Source organism: Amia ocellicauda, chromosome 12 (genome assembly GCF_036373705.1).
Source record: "Amia ocellicauda isolate fAmiCal2 chromosome 12, fAmiCal2.hap1, whole genome shotgun sequence".
In the NCBI taxonomy this organism is placed as follows: Eukaryota; Metazoa; Chordata; class Actinopteri; order Amiiformes; family Amiidae; genus Amia; species Amia ocellicauda.
The window spans coordinates 19,017,436-19,036,062 of record NC_089861.1 but is presented as its reverse complement, the minus strand read 5'-3'; the positions used below and the strand labels follow the sequence as shown (position 1 = coordinate 19,036,062).

General features: G+C 45.7%; 1 protein-coding gene across 1 annotated transcript; it reads left to right on the top strand.

Annotated features, from left to right (window-relative positions):
- The first annotated feature begins 6,070 nt into the window (after positions 1-6,070).
- clcf1 (cardiotrophin-like cytokine factor 1) lies at positions 6,071-15,429 on the top strand. The gene is made up of 4 exons (XM_066717838.1): positions 6,071-6,086; positions 10,555-10,709; positions 13,430-13,761; positions 14,845-15,429. Exons 1-4 carry the CDS (start codon positions 6,071-6,073, stop codon positions 14,960-14,962), a joined length of 621 nt encoding a protein of 206 aa, XP_066573935.1. The 3' UTR covers positions 14,963-15,429.
- Positions 15,430-18,627: the final 3,198 nt, after the last annotated feature.

The window sequence follows — 18,627 nt, the reverse complement described above, 5'->3', positions numbered from 1 at the left end:
CGAATTGAATTGAGTTGAATTGAATATAGAAAGATAGATCATATATATATATGTGTGTGTGTGTCTGTGTGTGTGTGTGTGTAGATTCTGTATTCATATTGTTATGACTGCTGTTTAGACTATTAATATAAAGATTGACTATATTATTTTGAGAGAGGGTGAGTGTGGGACAACAGGAGAAGAGATGTAGATAAAGAGAGGGAATGAGGGAACAATGAAAGACAATGAGAGAGAAGAAGATGTGATTCTGTTTCAGTGGGAGATGTGACCCAGTTATGGAGATATAATTAACTCCAATTAATCTATTTTTTAAATATTAAATTGATCTCAGAGATCTCCTTACCCCCCCACTCTCTCTCTCTCTCTCTCTCTCTCTCTCTCTCTCTCTCTCTCTCTCTCTCTCTCTCAGTGCAGTGTTAATGTACTGTAGTGTCCAGTCAGTCAGTGTGTCTGTACTGTATTAACCCTCTCTCTCTCAGTGCAGTGTTAATGTACTGTAGTGTCCAGTCAGTCAGTGTGTCTGTACTGTATTAACCCTCTCTCTCTCAGTGCAGTGTTAATGTACTGTAGTGTCCAGTCAGTGTGTCTGTACTGTATTAACCCTCTCTCTCTCAGTGCAGTGTTAATGTACTGTAGTGTCCAGTCAGTCAGTGTGTCTGTACTGTATTAACCCTCTCTCTCTCAGTGCAGTGTTAATGTACTGTAGTGTCCAGTCAGTCAGTGTGTCTGTACTGTATTAACCCTCTCTCTCTCAGTGCAGTGTTAATGTACTGTAGTGTCCAGTCAGTGTCTGTACTGTATTAACCCTCTCTCTCTCAGTGCAGTGTTAATGTACTGTAGTGTCCAGTCAGTCAGTGTGTCTGTACTGTATTAACCCTCTCTCTCTCAGTGCAGTGTTAATGTACTGTAGTGTCCAGTCAGTCAGTGTGTCTGTACTGTATTAACCCTCTCTCTCTCAGTGCAGTGTTAATGTACTGTAGTGTCCAGTCAGTCAGTGTGTCTGTACTGTATTAACCCTCTCTCTCTCAGTGCAGTGTTAATGTACTGTAGTGTCCAGTCAGTGTGTCTGTACTGTATTAACCCTCTCTCTCTCAGTGCAGTGTTAATGTACTGTAGTGTCCAGTCAGTCAGTGTGTCTGTACTGTATTAACCCTCTCTCTCTCAGTGCAGTGTTAATGTACTGTAGTGTCCAGTCAGTCAGTGTGTCTGTACTGTATTAACCCTCTCTCTCTCAGTGCAGTGTTAATGTACTGTAGTGTCCAGTCAGTCAGTGTGTCTGTACTGTATTAACTCTCTCTCTCTCAGTGCAGTGTTAATGTACTGTAGTGTCCAGTCAGTCAGTGTGTCTGTGCTGTATTAACCCTCTCTCTCTCAGTGCAGCGTTAATGTACTGTAGTGTCCAGTCAGTCAGTGTGTCTGTGCTGTATTAACCCTCTCTCTCTCAGTGCAGCGTTAATGTACTGTAGTGTCCAGTCAGTCAGTGTGTCTGTACTGTATTAACCCTCTCTCTCTCAGTGCAGTGTTAATGTACTGTAGTGTCCAGTCAGTCAGTGTGTCTGTGCTGTATTAACCCTCTCTCTCTCAGTGCAGCGTTAATGTACTGTAGTGCTAAACCCCCTCTCTAACCGACACACACAATTACTCCTGGTCTCTGTAGTAATTCTATAATTAGATTTTTTTTTTTTGTATTTAAGTTGATAATTAGGTCAATTATCAGAGAGTGTTAATTAGCATAGTCTCACAGAGTCACTGTCCATATCTCTCTAAGGACGAAAGAACCAAAGAAAAAAGAGAAAATCTGAGAAATGTACAGACAGAGGGAGATACACACACATACCTCTGAAAACAGACATACAGAGAGAGAGAGAGAGAGAGAGAGAGAGAGAGAGAGAGAGAGAGACGTGTCATTGTCGGCGCAGATGCCTGACGGAGAGCGCAGAGCGGCAGTTCCGACTCTCACCGCATGGGGGCGGAAAATACCGCATTTCAATCACCGGAAGAGCGGGTTGTTTGCGCTGCTGTGGCCACAGATTGATCTGTTTCTGACTTTATTTCTCTTTCCTGATGTCTGTTTTGGTTCTTTTACTTCTTTCACTTTCAATTTACCGTATCATTTAGAATCTCATCCTTCTTTCTTTCCTTCTTGTTTTCTTTCTGCCTGTGTTTTCCTGTTTGAGTGACTATAATGACTATATCAGTGTATCATTCAGTCAATGTGTGAGTGCCAGTGTTTGTGTGTCTCTGTCTGAATGGAGTCTGTGTGTGTGTTTGTCAGTGTGATGTGTATGTTTGTATATGTGTGTGAGTGTCAGTGTGTGTGTGTGTGAGTGTCAGTGTGTGTGTGTGTGTGTGTGAGTGTCAGTGTGTGTCAGTTTCAGTGTGTGTGTGTGAATGTCAGTGTCAGTGTGTGTGTGTGAGTGTCTGTGTCAGTGTGTGTGTGTGTGTGTGTGTGTGTGTGTGTGTGTGCGCGAGTGAGTGTCAGTGTGTGTTTGAATGGAATCAGTGTGACTGACAGGTCTAACAATAACATTCCCTACACTAATCCCCCAAACTCACCTCTCTCTCTCTCTCTCTCTCTCTCTCTCTCTCTCTCTCTCTTTCTTTCTCTGGGCCCTTCCCCCTGTCTCATCCTTTCTCTCTCTCTCCCTCTCTCTCTGTAGGTACACTTGCACAATCCCTGCTGGGCCAGGCAAAACTGTCCTTCACAGGAAGATCAGAGCGAATGGAGATGGGGTGCTGAGGGGCCGTCCACACAGCTGGTGAAGTGTAGAGGGCAGTTGGCTCAGACCGGGAGTCCAGGATCTTGGCAGTGGGGGGGCGGTGGTGAGGGAGTGAGGTCAGAGAAGGGAGACTGAGTTTCAGCCTGGGAGCTCAAGCAGGTGGGTCATGTTCCTCTCTCTCAGTGCAGTGTTAATGTACTCTCCGCCTGGATGCACTCGCACCACCTCTCCAAATTGGATCTCCTCTTTTTCCCCCATTCTTCCTCACCTTCTGCTGACCTCTCCATCTCGATCCCCTTGGAATCCACCACATTCTCTCCGTCTTCTTCCGCTAAAAACCTATGAGTCACCCTCGATCCTGTGCTCTCCTACACTCAGCACATCACCACGCTGACATGCACCTGTAGATTCTTCCTGAGCAACATACGCCGGATCCGTCCCTTCCTCACAGACTACTCGGCTCAGCTGCTCGTCCAGTCACTGGTCCTCTCCCGCCTGGACTACTGCAACTCCCTCCTGGCCGGTCTGCCTGCAACTACTACCCGCCGCTCCAGCTCATCCAGAACTCTGCGGCTCGTCTGGTGTCTCTCTGCCCCGATTCACACACGCTACTCCACTGCTCCGCTCCCTCCACTGGCTCACGATAGCGGCACGCATTCAGTTCAAGACATTGACCCTCACCTACCACTGTCTCGACCAGATTGCACCAAGCTACCTTCAGACACTCGTCTCTCCATACATCCCCTCCAGACCACTGCGCTCCTCCAGTGCCAGAAGACTCTGCCTCCTCTCCGCTCCCCTTCCTCCAGAGGCGCTCCTTCTCATCCCTGGCCTCTAAGTAGGGGAACGACCTTCCCAACAAAGTCAAAACAGCAAAGTCCCTGACCTCCTTCCCGCGCTTACTCAAGACACATCTTTTCAAACAGTACTTGTAATATTAGTCCTTTTAATCCCCGTTAGATAGCACTTCACAGCATTCTATCATGCTTCTTGCGTTACTAATACTTGTATTATTGATTGTTTTCCTCCTTGCTCCCTAGCCCTTGACTGTGACCTGACATCTTGACAGCACTTAGCTTTTACTGTCCAGGATGTATGACCTCACTTACTGTACTTGCCTGTGTAAATTGGAATTTGTAAAATGTATTATATTTTGAATTGCTTTGTATAATGTAAATTTGAATTTGTACTGTTTGATGCCTTGTACTTAACTGTATTCTTCCACTTTGTATTGCACTTATGTTGTAAGTCACCCTGGATAAGAGTGTCTGCCAAGAAATAAAAAAAATAAAAATAATAATAATAATACTGTAGTGTCCAGTCAGTCAGTGTGTCTGTACTGTATTAACCCTCTCTCTCTCAGTGCAGTGTTAATGTACTGTAGTGTCCAGTCAGTCAGTGTGTCTGTACTGTATTAACCCTCTCTCTCTCAGTGCAGTGTTAATGTACTGTAGTGTCCAGTCAGTGTGTCTGTACTGTATTAACCCTCTCTCTCTCAGTGCAGTGTTAATGTACTGTAGTGTCCAGTCAGTGTGTCTGTACTGTATTAACCCTCTCTCTCTCAGTGCAGTGTTAATGTACTGTAGTGTCCAGTCAGTCAGTGTGTCTGTACTGTATTAACCCTCTCTCTCAGTGCAGTGTTAATGTACTGTAGTGTCCAGTCAGTCAGTGTGTCTGTACTGTATTAACCCTCTCTCTCTCAGTGCAGTGTTAATGTACTGTAGTGTCCAGTCAGTGTGTCTGTACTGTATTAACCCTCTCTCTCTCAGTGCAGTGTTAATGTACTGTAGTGTCCAGTCAGTCAGTGTGTCTGTACTCTGCTGTATTATAGCCTGTATGGATAGACTTATACACATACTACATTGTATATTCTACAATATTGTGTATTGTACTGTACTATATATTATAGTATTGTGTTATATTTTACTGTCCTGTATTGTAAAGGTTTGCATTGTACTTTATTTTAGTGTATAGTATTTCATTATATTGTTCTGTGCTGTGTTGTAATGGTTTGTAATGCACTGTATTATATGGTATTGTATTGTATTATATTGTATAGTCTTGTACCAATTTGTAAAGTAAAGATTGTACTAAACTGTATACTATTCTATTGTTCTGTACTGTATAGCATTTTACTGTACTGTGCTGTGGCTGATTCACTGAGTCAATATCTTAAGTGACACATCAGTCCTTTAGCAAACTGAACGAGAGAAAGACAGAAACAGGAACACTGACAGAGGATTACAGAATAGGGGACGTGAGGGAGGGAGTGAGAGAGAGATGGAGAGAAGGAACAGACTAATAAAAATTGGGTCTATGGAAAATGATCCAATGGGAAACCAGGGTGTGAAAGAGAGCAAGAATGAGAAAGAGTGAGAGTGAGAGAGAGATTATAGAGAGAGAGTAAGTGAAAGGGCGAGAGGGTGGGTGTTACAGATGGAGAGAGCGAAGGAAAGAAAGAATCAACAGGCAAAAGGAAGGGCAAATTGCCGATGTGAGTAAGTGAGGGATGGAGGGAGGCAGGGAGAGAGAGACACAGAGGAAAAGAGAGAGAGGGTTAATACCGAACAGTACAGACACACTGCCTGGACACCAAAGGACATTACAGTACACCAAGAGTGCACTGTGTTGAGTGTACTGTGTGCGAGAGAGGGGGGGAGAGGGTCTGAGGGTGTAAAAAGAGGGACAGAGTGAGTGAAAGAAAAAAAGGGGTGCAAGAAAGAGGAAAAGAATGATCAAAAGGAGAATAATGGAATGTGTGTGTGTGTGTGTGTGTGTGAGAGAGAGAGAGAGCCGAGTCAGTACACAGCGCGGTTTCTGCCGGTGTGTCAACCATCTGTAAGATATTTGACGGACTGAATCACTGACAGAGAGAGAGAGAGAGTAATACACAAAAACTTTCTCTCCCTCCCTCCCTCCCTCCCTCCCTCCCTCTCTCTCTCTCTCTCTCTCTCTCCCTCGGGTATTATAAACCGAAGGAGCGCAGTTTAACCAATTCAGTCTCTCTCAGTCCACAGAGAGAGAGAAAGACGCACTGAGCATTATACTCTCATACAACGCACGCTGTACCGGGACCTTAGCACGACTCACGCCAGGTTTGGAGCGCTCCAGCCCGGGCAGAGACTGACAGATACCCCGGTGCGGAGGAGAGAGGGGGGTCCCCGTACGTAGTGCGGAGTGAGAAAAAGAAACGAACAAGAAACATAGATAACTAGTACATTAAAGAGAAAAATACATTAAAAAAATAAATAATAAGTTTTCTGTTATTGACGCATTACAGTTATACGAACAATTACCGAAAGTCAATACTTGCCCGACTTTAATTATCCGGATCCGGACTGAAGAGAAAGATGCGTACCGGACAAGGTAGGGTCAAAGTATTATTATTATTATTATTATTATTATTATTATTATTATTATTACTATTAGTAGTAGTAGTAGTAGTAGTAGTAGTAGTATAGTGCAGTAGTAGTAGTCATATTGGAAATAGTAGTACCAGTAGCATTAGTAGTAGTGGCAGAAGTAGTAGTGCATCAGTCAGTCAGTGTGTCAGTCTGTCAGTGTGTCAGTCAGTCAGGCAATCAGTTAGTCAGTCAATTAGTCAGTGTGTCATTCAGTCAGTCAGTGTATCAGTTACTATGTGTCAGTCAGGCAGTGTAACAGTCAGTCAGTCAGTTAGTGTGTCAGTCGGGCACAATCCAGTACAGACACATACAGACAGGGACTGGGGGAGGTTCGGAGGTGGCTGGTGCTCGTGTGCAGTGTCTGTACTGTGAGACTGCTGGCTGATTGCATGCTGTAATGGTCTTGGCAAATTCTTCAGTGCAGGCATGCCAGGAAAGCATCTTTTAATATGAAACAGAGAGGGAGAGAGAGGGAGAGAGAGAGAGAGAGAGAGAGAGAGAGAGAGAGAGAGAGAGAGGGCAGGGGGGCAGAGAGAGAGAAGGGGAGAGAGAGATGAAAGGAGGGAGAGACAGAGGGAAAGAGAAAGAGGAGTGGCACAGTCGGAATGAGAGAGGGAAAAAGTTGAAGAGAAAGGGATATGGACAGAGGTGAAGGGAAAAGGAGAGGGAGGGGAAGAGGGGGACACACCCAGAAGGAAAGAGAGAGAGATGGGTTGAGGGAGAGACAGGGAGGGGGTATAGTGGGAGAGATGGAAAGATGGAGAGAGAGAGACTGAAAAAGAGAGGAAGAGAGACAGAGAAGTGGAGAAAACGAGAAAGGAGGAAGGCAGAAGAGAGAAAAGCAGATGGGGAGAGAGAAATATAGAGAGAGAGAGACTGAAAAGGGATAGAGAGAAGGAGGAAGAGAGAGAGACTGAAAAAGGATAGAGAGAGAGAGGGAGGGAGGGAGAGGGGCTGCGGTGTGTTCTGGTCACGGTCTGAGCAGTTACACATGCTGTTTACATTTCTGCCGAATTAGCGCGGCCCCACGGCCAGCCCGCTCCCTCGTTCCCTCCTTCCCTCCCATCCCTCGTTCATTTTCAAAAGGAGCGACAGATTGAAAGAATTGAGGAGCCTTGTTCATTTTTTTCTTTCCTTTTTTTCCTTTTTTCCTCCTTTGGATTAAATTAAAAGTTGGAGAGGGTCTCTCTCTCTCTCTCTCTCTCTCTCTCTCCTCTCTCTCTCAGTGCAGTGTTAATGTACTGTAGTGTCCAGTCAGTCAGTGTGTCTGTACTGTATTAACCCTCTCTCTCTCAGTGCAGTGTTAATGTACTGTAGTGTCCAGTCAGTCAGTGTGTCTGTACTGTATTAACCCTCTCTCTCTCAGTGCAGTGTTAATGTACTGTAGTGTCCAGTCAGTGTGTCTGTACTGTATTAACCCTCTCTCTCTCAGTGCAGTGTTAATGTACTGTAGTGTCCAGTCAGTCAGTGTGTCTGTACTGTATTAACCCTCTCTCTCTCAGTGCAGTGTTAATGTACTGTAGTGTCCAGTCAGTGTGTCTGTGCTGTATTAACCCTCTCTCTCTCAGTGCAGTGTTAATGTACTGTAGTGTCCAGTCAGTCAGTGTGTCTGTGCTGTATTAACCCTCTCTCTCTCAGTGCAGTGTTAATGTACTGTAGTGTCCAGTCAGTCAGTGTGTCTGTACTGTATTAACCCTCTCTCTCTCAGTGCAGTGTTAATGTACTGTAGTGTCCAGTCAGTCAGTGTGTCTGTACTGTATTAACCCTCTCTCTCTCAGTGCAGTGTTAATGTACTGTAGTGTCCAGTCAGTCAGTGTGTCTGTGCTGTACTGTATTAACCCTCCCTCTCTCTCTCTCTCTCTCTTTCAATGGAGAGCAATTCTTTAGAAAGAAAAGAGAAGGAGAAAGAGAGAGTGAGGGAGAGAAAGGGAAGGGTCAGTAAATGCAGGCACACAGATAAATATTAATTTACTTTTCCATGCGGCTTTATTCATTATCTTCTGTTCTTCCACCCATCGATCTGTCTTTCCTCCTCTTCCTCTCTCTCATGGCCTCTGTACATCCCTCCGCCTCTCCCACTCCCTCTCCCTCCCTCTCTGCCTCCTCTTCTCCCCCTCTTCCTCTCTCTCTTTGCTCCCCCTCTGTGTTTATGATCTGTGATTTTTCTTTCTTCATTCCCCATTTTTTCCCTTTCCCTCACTCTGTTCCTCACTTGCTTGCTAATTCTCTCTCTCTGCCCTTTATGTGAGTGCCAGTGTGTATGTCTGTTTGTGTATCTGTGTCTCAGTGCCAGTGTGTGTGTGTGTGTTTCAGTGCAAGTGTGTGAGTGTGTGTCTCAGTGTCAGTGCCAGTGTGTATGTGTGTCAGTGTGTCAGTGTCCATGCCAGTGTTTGTTTGTATGTGTGTGTGTGTGTGTGTATGTATCAGTGCCAGTGTGTGTGTTGTGGAATGTGCTCTTTATTGAATACAGCAGGCAGTCTGTGTGTTGTCCAGGAGTAGAATCCAGCTCACTGCACTGCATAGTACACTACACTATTGACTGATACAATACAATACACTACAGTACATTAACACTGCACTGAGAGAGAGAGGGTTAATACAGTACAGACACACTGACGGACTGGACACTACAGTACATTAACACTGCACTGAGAGAGAGAGAGGGTTAATACAGTACAGACACACTGACTGACTGGACACTACAGTATATTAACACTGCACTGAGAGAGAGAGGGTTAATACAGCACAGACACACTGACTGACTGGACACTACAGTACATTAACACTGCACTGAGAGAGAGAGGGTTAATACAGTACAGACACACTGACTGACTGGACACTACAGTACATTAACACTGCACTGAGAGAGAGAGGGTTAATACAGTACAGACACACTGACTGACTGGACACTACAGTACATTAACACTGCACTGAGAGAGAGAGGGTTAATACAGTACAGACACACTGACTGACTGGACACTACAGTACATTAACACTGCACTGAGAGAGAGAGGGTTAATACAGCACAGACACACTGACTGACTGGACACTACAGCACATTAACACTGCACTGAGAGAGAGAGGGTTAATACAGTACAGACACACTGACTGACTGGACACTACAGCACATTAACACTGCACTGAGAGAGAGAGGGTTAATACAGTACAGACACACTGACTGACTGGACACTACAGTACATTAACACTGCACTGAGAGAGAGAGGGTTAATACAGTACAGACACACTGACTGACTGGACACTACAGTACATTAACACTGCACTGAGAGAGAGAGGGTTAATACAGTACAGACACACTGACTGACTGGACACTACAGTACATTAACACTGCACTGAGAGAGAGAGGGTTAATACAGTACAGCACAGACACACTGACTGACTGGACACTACAGTACATTAACACTGCACTGAGAGAGAGAGAGAGAGAGAGAGACTAATGAGGTTGTCATATTTCACGCTTGTTAAACAGACAGCACGCAACAGACAAGTAATTACAAATCATCCTGCCTTCTGTCTGTCAGGAAGGAGAAAGAGAGAGAGGGTTAGAGGGAGGGAGGGTGCATGCGTGTGCCTGGGTGTGACTCCAAACATTTAACACATTATTTTAAGGCAGAAAGAGAGAGTGAGAGTGAGAGAGATAGATAGATAGATCAATAATTTGATAGATAATGGGGGGGACAAAAAGAGAAAAGAAAGCCGTCAGAGAGAAAAAGAAAGAGAGAGAGAGAGGATTCTCACTGTGATAATTCAATCCAGTACAGAACAAGTAATCGTGGCGCGGGTCAGCCTGTGTGTGTCAGAACAGTGGTATTACCCTCTGTTACACTGCATTACACAGTATTACACACCGACTGCCCCGTAGCTAATGCAGGTAATGGGGATTTGGGGCCCTGGAGATGAGAGAGCTATTATAACTCACACAGTGTCCTGCCAGGCTGCACTAATACAGCACTGGCCATATCGTTGTCACAGTGGGAGCGAGTGGGAGCTGACGCTCTGCATCTCTGTCTCTTGTTATGCCTCTCTCTCACTCTCTCTTTCCCTCTGCTTCTCATTCCTTCCAGGCCCTTTTTCTCTCCACCACTTTCTGGATGTTTTCTCTCTCTCTCCCTCTTTCTCCCTCTCTGCCATCTTTCTCTTCCTTGTCCTTCTACCTTATACTCTGTCTGCCTTTGTAGTTTCTCAATATCCATTTATCTCCCCTCCCTAACTCTCTCTCTCCCCACACTCTCTTCAGTCTCCCCTACTCTTTCTCTCTCTCACTCTGTCTCCCATCTGCCTCTCTCCCTGTCTCATCTCTTTCTCTCCTCTCCCTCTCCCTCCCTTTCTCTCTCTATCCTGTCTCTCTGAAAGAATGAATGATCAGGAATCTGAATCCTAACGCCCTCTCCTTTGATTGGCTGTCCCCACAGTCCGTCCGGCTCCGCTGGCACTGCTATTGGCTGTAGCAGTGGGCGCAGTGCGGGTGCCCGCCCTGGGGGTGGGGGGGGACCGCTCCACCCTCGAGAGAACCTATGAGCTCACCAAGTACCTGGAGCACCAGCTGAAAGACATCAAACACACCTACGTGAGTCCGAGAGGATAGGCGTGAATTATTATGGTGCAGTATACTATAGTATAGTGAAGTATAGTGAAATATACTGGAGTGGAGAGGAGTATGGTGTAGTGGAGTGGAATATAGTGGAGTGGAGTGGAGTATACTGTGGAGTACAGTGAAGCATGGTGGAGTATAATTAAGTATAGTGAGGTATAGTGGAATATAGTGGAGTATAGTGAAGTGCAGTGGAATGCAGTGGAGTATAGTGAGGTATAGTGGAGTGGTGTAGAGTGAAGCATGGTGGAGTATAATGAAGTATAGAGAGGTATAGTGGAGTATAGTGTGGAGTGTAGTGCAGCATTGTGTTGTGGAGTGGAGTGGACTGGAATAAACTGGAGTGCAGTATTGTAGAATATACTGGAGTATAGTGAAGTATATTGGAGTGCAATGGAGAATAGTGGGATATAGTGGAATAAAGTGGAGTATAGTGAGGTGGAGTGAAGTAGAGTATAGTGAAGAATAGTGGAGTATAGTGAAGTACAGTGGAGTGGAGTACAGTGAAGTATAGTGGAGTATAGTGTGGTATAGTGAAGCATAGTGGAGTGGAGTGTGGAATAGTGGAGTGGAATGGGGTATAGTGGAGGATAGTGGGGCATAGATGAGTATAGTGGGGCATAGTGGAGTGTTGTTGAGTGGCAGATAGTGGAGTATAATGTGGTATAGTGAAGTATAGTGGAGTGGAGTGGAAAGTTTTAGGCAGGTGTGAAAAAATGCTGTAATGTAACAATGCTTTCAAAAATAGACATGTTAAAATATTATATTTATCAATTAACTAAATGCAAAGTGAGTGAACAGAAGAAAAAACTACATCAAATCCATATTTGGTGTGACCACCCTTTGCCTTCAAAACTGCATGAATTCTTCTAGATACACTTGCACATAGTCAGTGATTTTGAAGGCATATAGTCAGGTGAATGATTAAACAATTACACCAAACAGGTGCTAATGATCATCAATTCAATATGTAAGTTGAAACACAATCATTAACTGAAACAAACAGCTGTGTAGGAGGAATAAAACTGGGTGAGGAGCAGCCAAACTCAGCTAACAAGGTGAGGTTGCTGAAGACAGTTTACTGTCAAAAGTCATACACCATGGCAAGACTGAGCACAGCAACAAGACACAAGGTAGTTATACTGCATCAGCAATGTCTCTTCCTGGCAGACATTTCAAGGCAGACAGGGGTTTCCAGATGTGCTGTCCAAGCTCTTTTGAAAAGCACAAAGAAACAGGCAACATTGAGGACCGTAGATGCAGTGGTTGGCCAAGGATACTTACTGCAGCAGATGAAAGACACATCATGCTTACTTCCCTTCACAATCGGAAGATGTCCAGCAGTGCCATCAGCTCAGAATTGGCAGAAAACAGTGGGACCCTGGTACACCCATCTACTGTCCAGAGAAGTCTGGTCAGAAGTGGTCTTCATGGAAGACTTGCGGCCAAGAAGCCATACCTCCAACGTGGCAACAAGGCCAAGCGACTCAACTATGCATGAAAACACAGGGACTGGGGTGCAAAAAAGTGGCAGCAGGTGCTCTGGACTGATGAGTCAAAATTTGAAATATTTGGCTATAGCAGAAGGCAGTTTGTTGGCCGAAGGGCTGGAGAGCAGTACACGAATGAGTGTCTGCAGGCAACAGTGAAGCATGGTGGAGGTTCCTTGAAAGTTTGGGGCTGCATTTCTGCAAATTGAGTTGGAGATTTGGTCAGAATTAATGGTCTCCTCAATGCTGAGAAGTACAGGCAGATATTTATGCATCATGCAATACCATCAGGGAGGCATCTGATTGGCCCCAAATTTATTCTGCAGCATGACAATGACCCCAAACATACAGCGAAAGTCATTAAGAACTATCTTCAGCGTAAAGAAGAACAAGGAGTCCTGGAAGTGATGCTATGGCCCCCACAGAGCCCTGATCTCAACATCATCGAGTCTGTCTGGGATTACATGAAGAGAGAGAAGCAACTGAGGCTGCCTAAATCCACAGCAAAACTGTGGTTAGTAAAGATGTTTGGGCCAACCTACCTGCCGAGTTCCTTCAAAAACTGTGTGCAAGTGTACCTAGAAGAATTGATGTTGTTTTGAAGGCAAAGGCTGGTCACACCAAATATTGATTTGATGTAGATTTTTCTTCTGTTCACTCACTTTGCATTTAGTTAATTGATAAATATAATCTATTAACATGTCTATTTTTGAAAGCATTCTTACTTTACAGCATTTTTTCACACCTGCCTAAAACTTTTCCACAGTACTGTATAGTGAGGTATAGTGGAGTATATTCGAGTGGAGCAAAATTGAGTATACTGTGGAGTATAGTGGAGTATTGTGGTTTGTAGTGCAGTGGACTGGAGTACATTGAAGTGGAGTATAGTGGAATATAGTGAGGTATAGTGGAGTGGAGTGAAGTGAGGTGGGGATATAGTGGGGTTTAGTGGAGTATAGTGAGGTATAGTGGAGTATAGTGGGGTATAGTGGAGTGGAGTGGGGTGGGGTATTATAGTGCAGTTTAATCAATTCTACTCCAGTACAGTACAGTATAATACAGTCCACTACACTGCACTATAATACTCCACCATACTACTACCACCTGGACTGTAAAACACTAGAAGCAGTGTCCAGTCAGTCAGTCAGTCAGTAATTACTGTGCTGTACTGTATTAACTCTGTCTCTCTCTGTCTCTGCACTGCAGCTGAGTTACCTGGGCCCCCCCTTCAGTGATCCAGACTTTGCCCCACCCCGGCCCAACTGCAGTGCCCTGGCCCTGCCTAGTGCTGCAACCCGCTTCGAGCTGTGGAAGGGGCTGGAGAACCGGGTCCGGCTACTCCAGAACCATAGGGCCTATAGCTTGCTGCTGGGCTCAGTGCGAGAGCTGGCCCGGTCCACCCTGTGCCCCTACCTGCAACGGTCACTGCTCCACTTCTGCACTGGGCTGGACGGGCTTTTGGGCAGCATTTCGGGGCTGATGACTTCTTTGGGGTACCCCCTGCCCCCCACCGCCGCCCCTGCTCCTTCCCCTGGGCCCCCCCGCACCAACCAGCACCACCCCCCGGATTTGGAAAGGCAGGTCCTGAATCTGGACTCCACTGATCCGGAGTCACTTCTTGGCTCGCGTTCACAATGGGATCCAGATTCCGAAGTGGAGTGGGCCTGGGAGGAGGAGGAGGGGAGGGGCGAAAGGAAGGGGAGAGATGGGTGGGAGAGGGGGAGGGGGAGGAGAGGGGTAGGGGAAGGGGAGGGAGAAGGAGAGGGAGAGGGAGGGAAGGGGAGGGGAAGGAGGCGACTGCTCAGCATCTCCCCAGTCTCAGAGAGCCTCCCGGGCACCCAGCCACACCAGTACAGCGCAGGCGACTCCCAGTCCCCGCAGCGAGCGCCTGGCTTGGCCCCGCAAAAATGGGCCACCGTTAGCGAGGGGTACCCCGAAGTCAACCTACCAGATTACAATCCGCGCTCACGGGGGTTGGCTGACGCTCAGGTGGCTGAGATCACAGAGCTGCTGTCCAGCCTGGAAGACACATACATGACTGCCAACTATTACAGTCACAGTAGCCCTGAGGCAGCAGAGAGAGAGAGGGGGGAGACTAGAGAGAGCCCAGCCCACTCTCACAGCAGACGAGAATTGGAGGGGGAGCGAGAGAAGGAGAGGGAGAGAGAGCGTCAGGAGGGGAGAGAGCGAGATGGAGGAAGACGGAACAGCACAGACTCCCAAGGCCGATCGGTGCAGGTTACCTCTCCAAATCCCCCCTCCTCTCTCCATCCCTTCCCCACCTCCCGCCCCCCCCGCCGTCTCTCCAGGGCCCTGCCCCTGCCCTTACCGCTGCTGCCCCCCTCCCCCCCAGATCTCTTCTCCCCCACCCTCCATCCTCCTCTCGCTCCCTTCTCCCTCTCCCTATATGACTTTGGAGGGGGAGGGAGTGACAGCAGTGACCACACAATACTCTCAGGGCTGGGAAGGCTGGACCCCATTAGGCCCCTCTCTCTCTCTGGGACTCCCCTCTCCCTCTCCTCCCTCTCCCCCCTTTCCTCCTCCTCCTCCTCCTCCTCTTCCTCATCCTCATCCTCCTCCTCTACTCTCTCATCCCCTCTTTCCTCACCCCCCTCTGCCCTGGGCTTCAATGACTTCTCCCGGAAGGTGGAGAGTTTCTGGGTGCTGAGGGAACTGCAAAGCTGGCTCTGGAGGTCTGCCAAGGACTTCAACCGGCTGAAGAAGAGGCTGCGAGTGTGAGAGAGAGAGAGAGGGAGTACAGTACAGACACACTGACTGACTGGACACTACAGTACATTAACACTGCATTGAGAGAGAGAGGGAGTACAGTACAGACACACTGACTGACTGGACACTACAGTACATTAACACTGCATTGAGAGAGAGAGGGTTAATACAGTACAGACACACTGACTGACTGGACACTACAGTACATTAACACTGCACTGAGAGAGAGAGGGTTAATACAGTACAGACACACTGACTGACTGGACACTACAGTACATTGACACTGCACTGAGAGAGAGAGGGTTAATACAGTACAGACACACTGACTGACTGGACACTACAGTACATTAACACTGCACTGAGAGAGAGAGGGTTAATACAGTACAGACACACTGACTGGACACTACAGTACATTAACACTGCACTGAGAGAGAGAGGGTTAATACAGTACAGACACACTGACTGACTGGACACTACAGTACATTAACACTGCACTGAGAGAGAGAGGGTTAATACAGTACAGACACACTGACTGACTGGACACTACAGTACATTAACACTGCACTGAGAGAGAGAGGGTTAATACAGTACAGACACACTGACTGACTGGACACTACAGTACATTAACACTGCACTGAGAGAGAGAGGGTTAATACAGCACAGACACACTGACTGACTGGACACTACAGTACACTAACACTGTACTGAGAGAGAGGGTTAATACAGTACAGACACACTGACTGGACACTACAGTACATTAACACTGCACTGAGAGAGAGGGTTAATACAGTACAGACACACTGACTGACTGGACACTACAGTACATTAACACTGCACTGAGAGAGAGAGGGTTAATACAGTACAGACACACTGACTGACTGGACACTACAGTACATTAACACTGCACTGAGAGAGAGAGGGTTAATACAGTACAGCACAGACACACTGACTGACTGGACACTACAGTACACTAACACTGTACTGAGAGAGAGGGTTAATACAGTACAGACACACTGACTGGACACTACAGTACATTAACACTGCATTGAGAGAGAGCGAGACAGAAAGAGGGACAGAGGCTAAAGGGCACTGTAGACATGCTGACTCACTGACTCATTGACTGACTGGGCACAGAGAGATGGAGAGAAAGTGGGCCAGAGGTTAGTACTGTGTACAATACAAACACATGCTGACTCATTGACTGACTGTGTGACTGTCATTGTGCCTTTGTGTGTATGTAAGTGTGTTTGTATCGGCGTGTCTCTGTTGCTGTCAGTGTGTGTGTGTGTGTGTGTCTCTGTCTGTCTCTCAGTGTGTGTAATTGTCCTAACAGTGACAGTGACTCCTGCCAAAATGACACCGTGAGGGTGAACCCACTTTATAAACCAGCATTTAAACAACTGAATCTGTTTTTATCAACAACAAAATAATCATAATGATGATAATGAGAACAAGTGCCTGAATATTTTGTTAGTTCTGTTTGACTGTACTATGGAAATAATGTATTAGAATAGAGTGGGAGTCAATGGGAAGTGTGTGTGTGTGTGTGTGTAAGAGAGTGTGAGAGTGTGTATTGTAGCAGGTTGTGCATTGTGGAACAGTGTTGTGTATTTATTGCTGTACAGTATTATGATGTAATATAATTTATTTGTGTTTTGTTGCATTATTATTATTATTGATGTTATTGTTCTTGTTATTATTATTGTGGTTAAGATTTTGTATTTATATTTGTTATACATCCCAGGCAGTCTCAATAAACTGATACTTTGAAACTGTTCTCTGTTTTCACTGGGGGGGGGGGGGGGGGTAAAGTCATAAAGCATTAAAGGAGAAAAAACTATAAAAAGAGAGAAAAGTGGAAGAGAAAACAAGAAAGAAAGGGATTAACACAAGAAAATAAAGTGACTAACGAAAACAGAAAACTGGAGAGAGACTGAAAGTGAGTGAAAGAAAAATTAAGGGATTGTGATAGAGAGAAAGAAAGAACGTCAGAATTAAAGAAAAACAAACGGACTTAACTATGAAAAGAAAGGTGCCAGAAACTCCCACCTTTCTCATCTACTTCGTCTCCCTCCCTCTCTCTCGTTCTCTTTCTCTCTCTCAATCCCCAGGCTATAACAGAGGTGTGAACGTCGTAAAATACGATGGAATTAAGGAGAGATCACTGAGAGAGAGAGAGAGAGAGAGAGAGAGAGAGAGAGAGACGCGCCCGGCTCCCTCCCAGCTACACACCTGCACCCCTCTCCACTCGCCTCACACACACGCACCTGGTCGCCCGCTAGGGAGTGTCTGTGTTGAGCAATAGCGGCGGCGATAGCGATGCAGGGGAGGTAAGGGAGCGTCGCGAAAGTACATTACACCCATAACACCTCTCAGTACGACCGCGTGTTCCTCTATTATTACACATACATTTTATAGTATGATATTTATTAATTTCGCAAACAGACGTGGATAGATGATGATGATGATAATAATAATAATAATATAGAGAGAGGGTTAATACAGTACAGACACACTGACTGACTGGACACTACAGTACATTAACACTGCACTGAGAGAGAGAGGGTTAATACAGTACAGACACACTGACTGGACACTACAGTACATTAACACTGCACTGAGAGAGAGAGGGTTAATACAGTACAGACACACTGACTGACTGGACACTACAGTACATTAACACTGCACTGAGAGAGAGAGGGTTAATACAGTACAGACACACTGACTGACTGGACACTACAGTACATTAACACTGCACTGAGAGAGAGAGGGTTAATACAGTACAGACACACTGACTGACTGGACACTACAGTACATTAACACTGCACTGAGAGAGAGAGGGTTAATACAGTACAGACACACTGACTGACTGGACACTACAGTACATTAACACTGCACTGAGAGAGAGAGGGTTAATACAGTACAGACACACTGACTGACTGGACACTACAGTACATTAACACTGCACTGAGAGAGAGAGGGAGAAGAAAGAGCAGGAAGTGAGTGATGTTGTGGTCAGTCTATGTGAAAGAATGATGACACTCTATCAAGGGACTTTTCACTGATTGCCAAAACACAGACACTTTTTCTACAAAGAACAACTACACGGCGCTCTAAACGAGCTGCAGCATTAAACGAATTACCAAATGACTCACACTCACGTGTCTCCAGGCTGTGCACAATTAACAAACAAACATGAGGATGATGATGATTATTGTATACTGCATTAAATACATACATAACAGGGCGACCTAGCCACCTGCCATAGTTAAAGATTCTTATGAGATCGTAGCAGAAGAGTTCTGTACTGTTCTTTTTGTATTTTACTGTATTGCTCCGTTCTGTATTGTGTTGTACTGTACTGTATTGTGTTTTATAGTACTGTACTGTTGTGTAATTTAATATATTGTATTGTGCTGTATTGTAGATAGAGACTTTTATGTCACTTACAACAAATTATATACATTGCTTTTTTTGCAGGCAAGTAAATAAATCCTGAATCAGCAAAACTGTGAGAGTGAGTCAGACAGAGAGTGAGAGAGCAAAAGAGCTAGAAGAAGAGAAAGTGTGACCACACAGTCCAGCGTGAGTGAGTCAGAGAGAGGGGAGGAGAAGAGAGAGAGAGAGGAGGAGACAGAGAGAGAGAGTGACCACACAATCCAGTCTTTGTCCAGTGT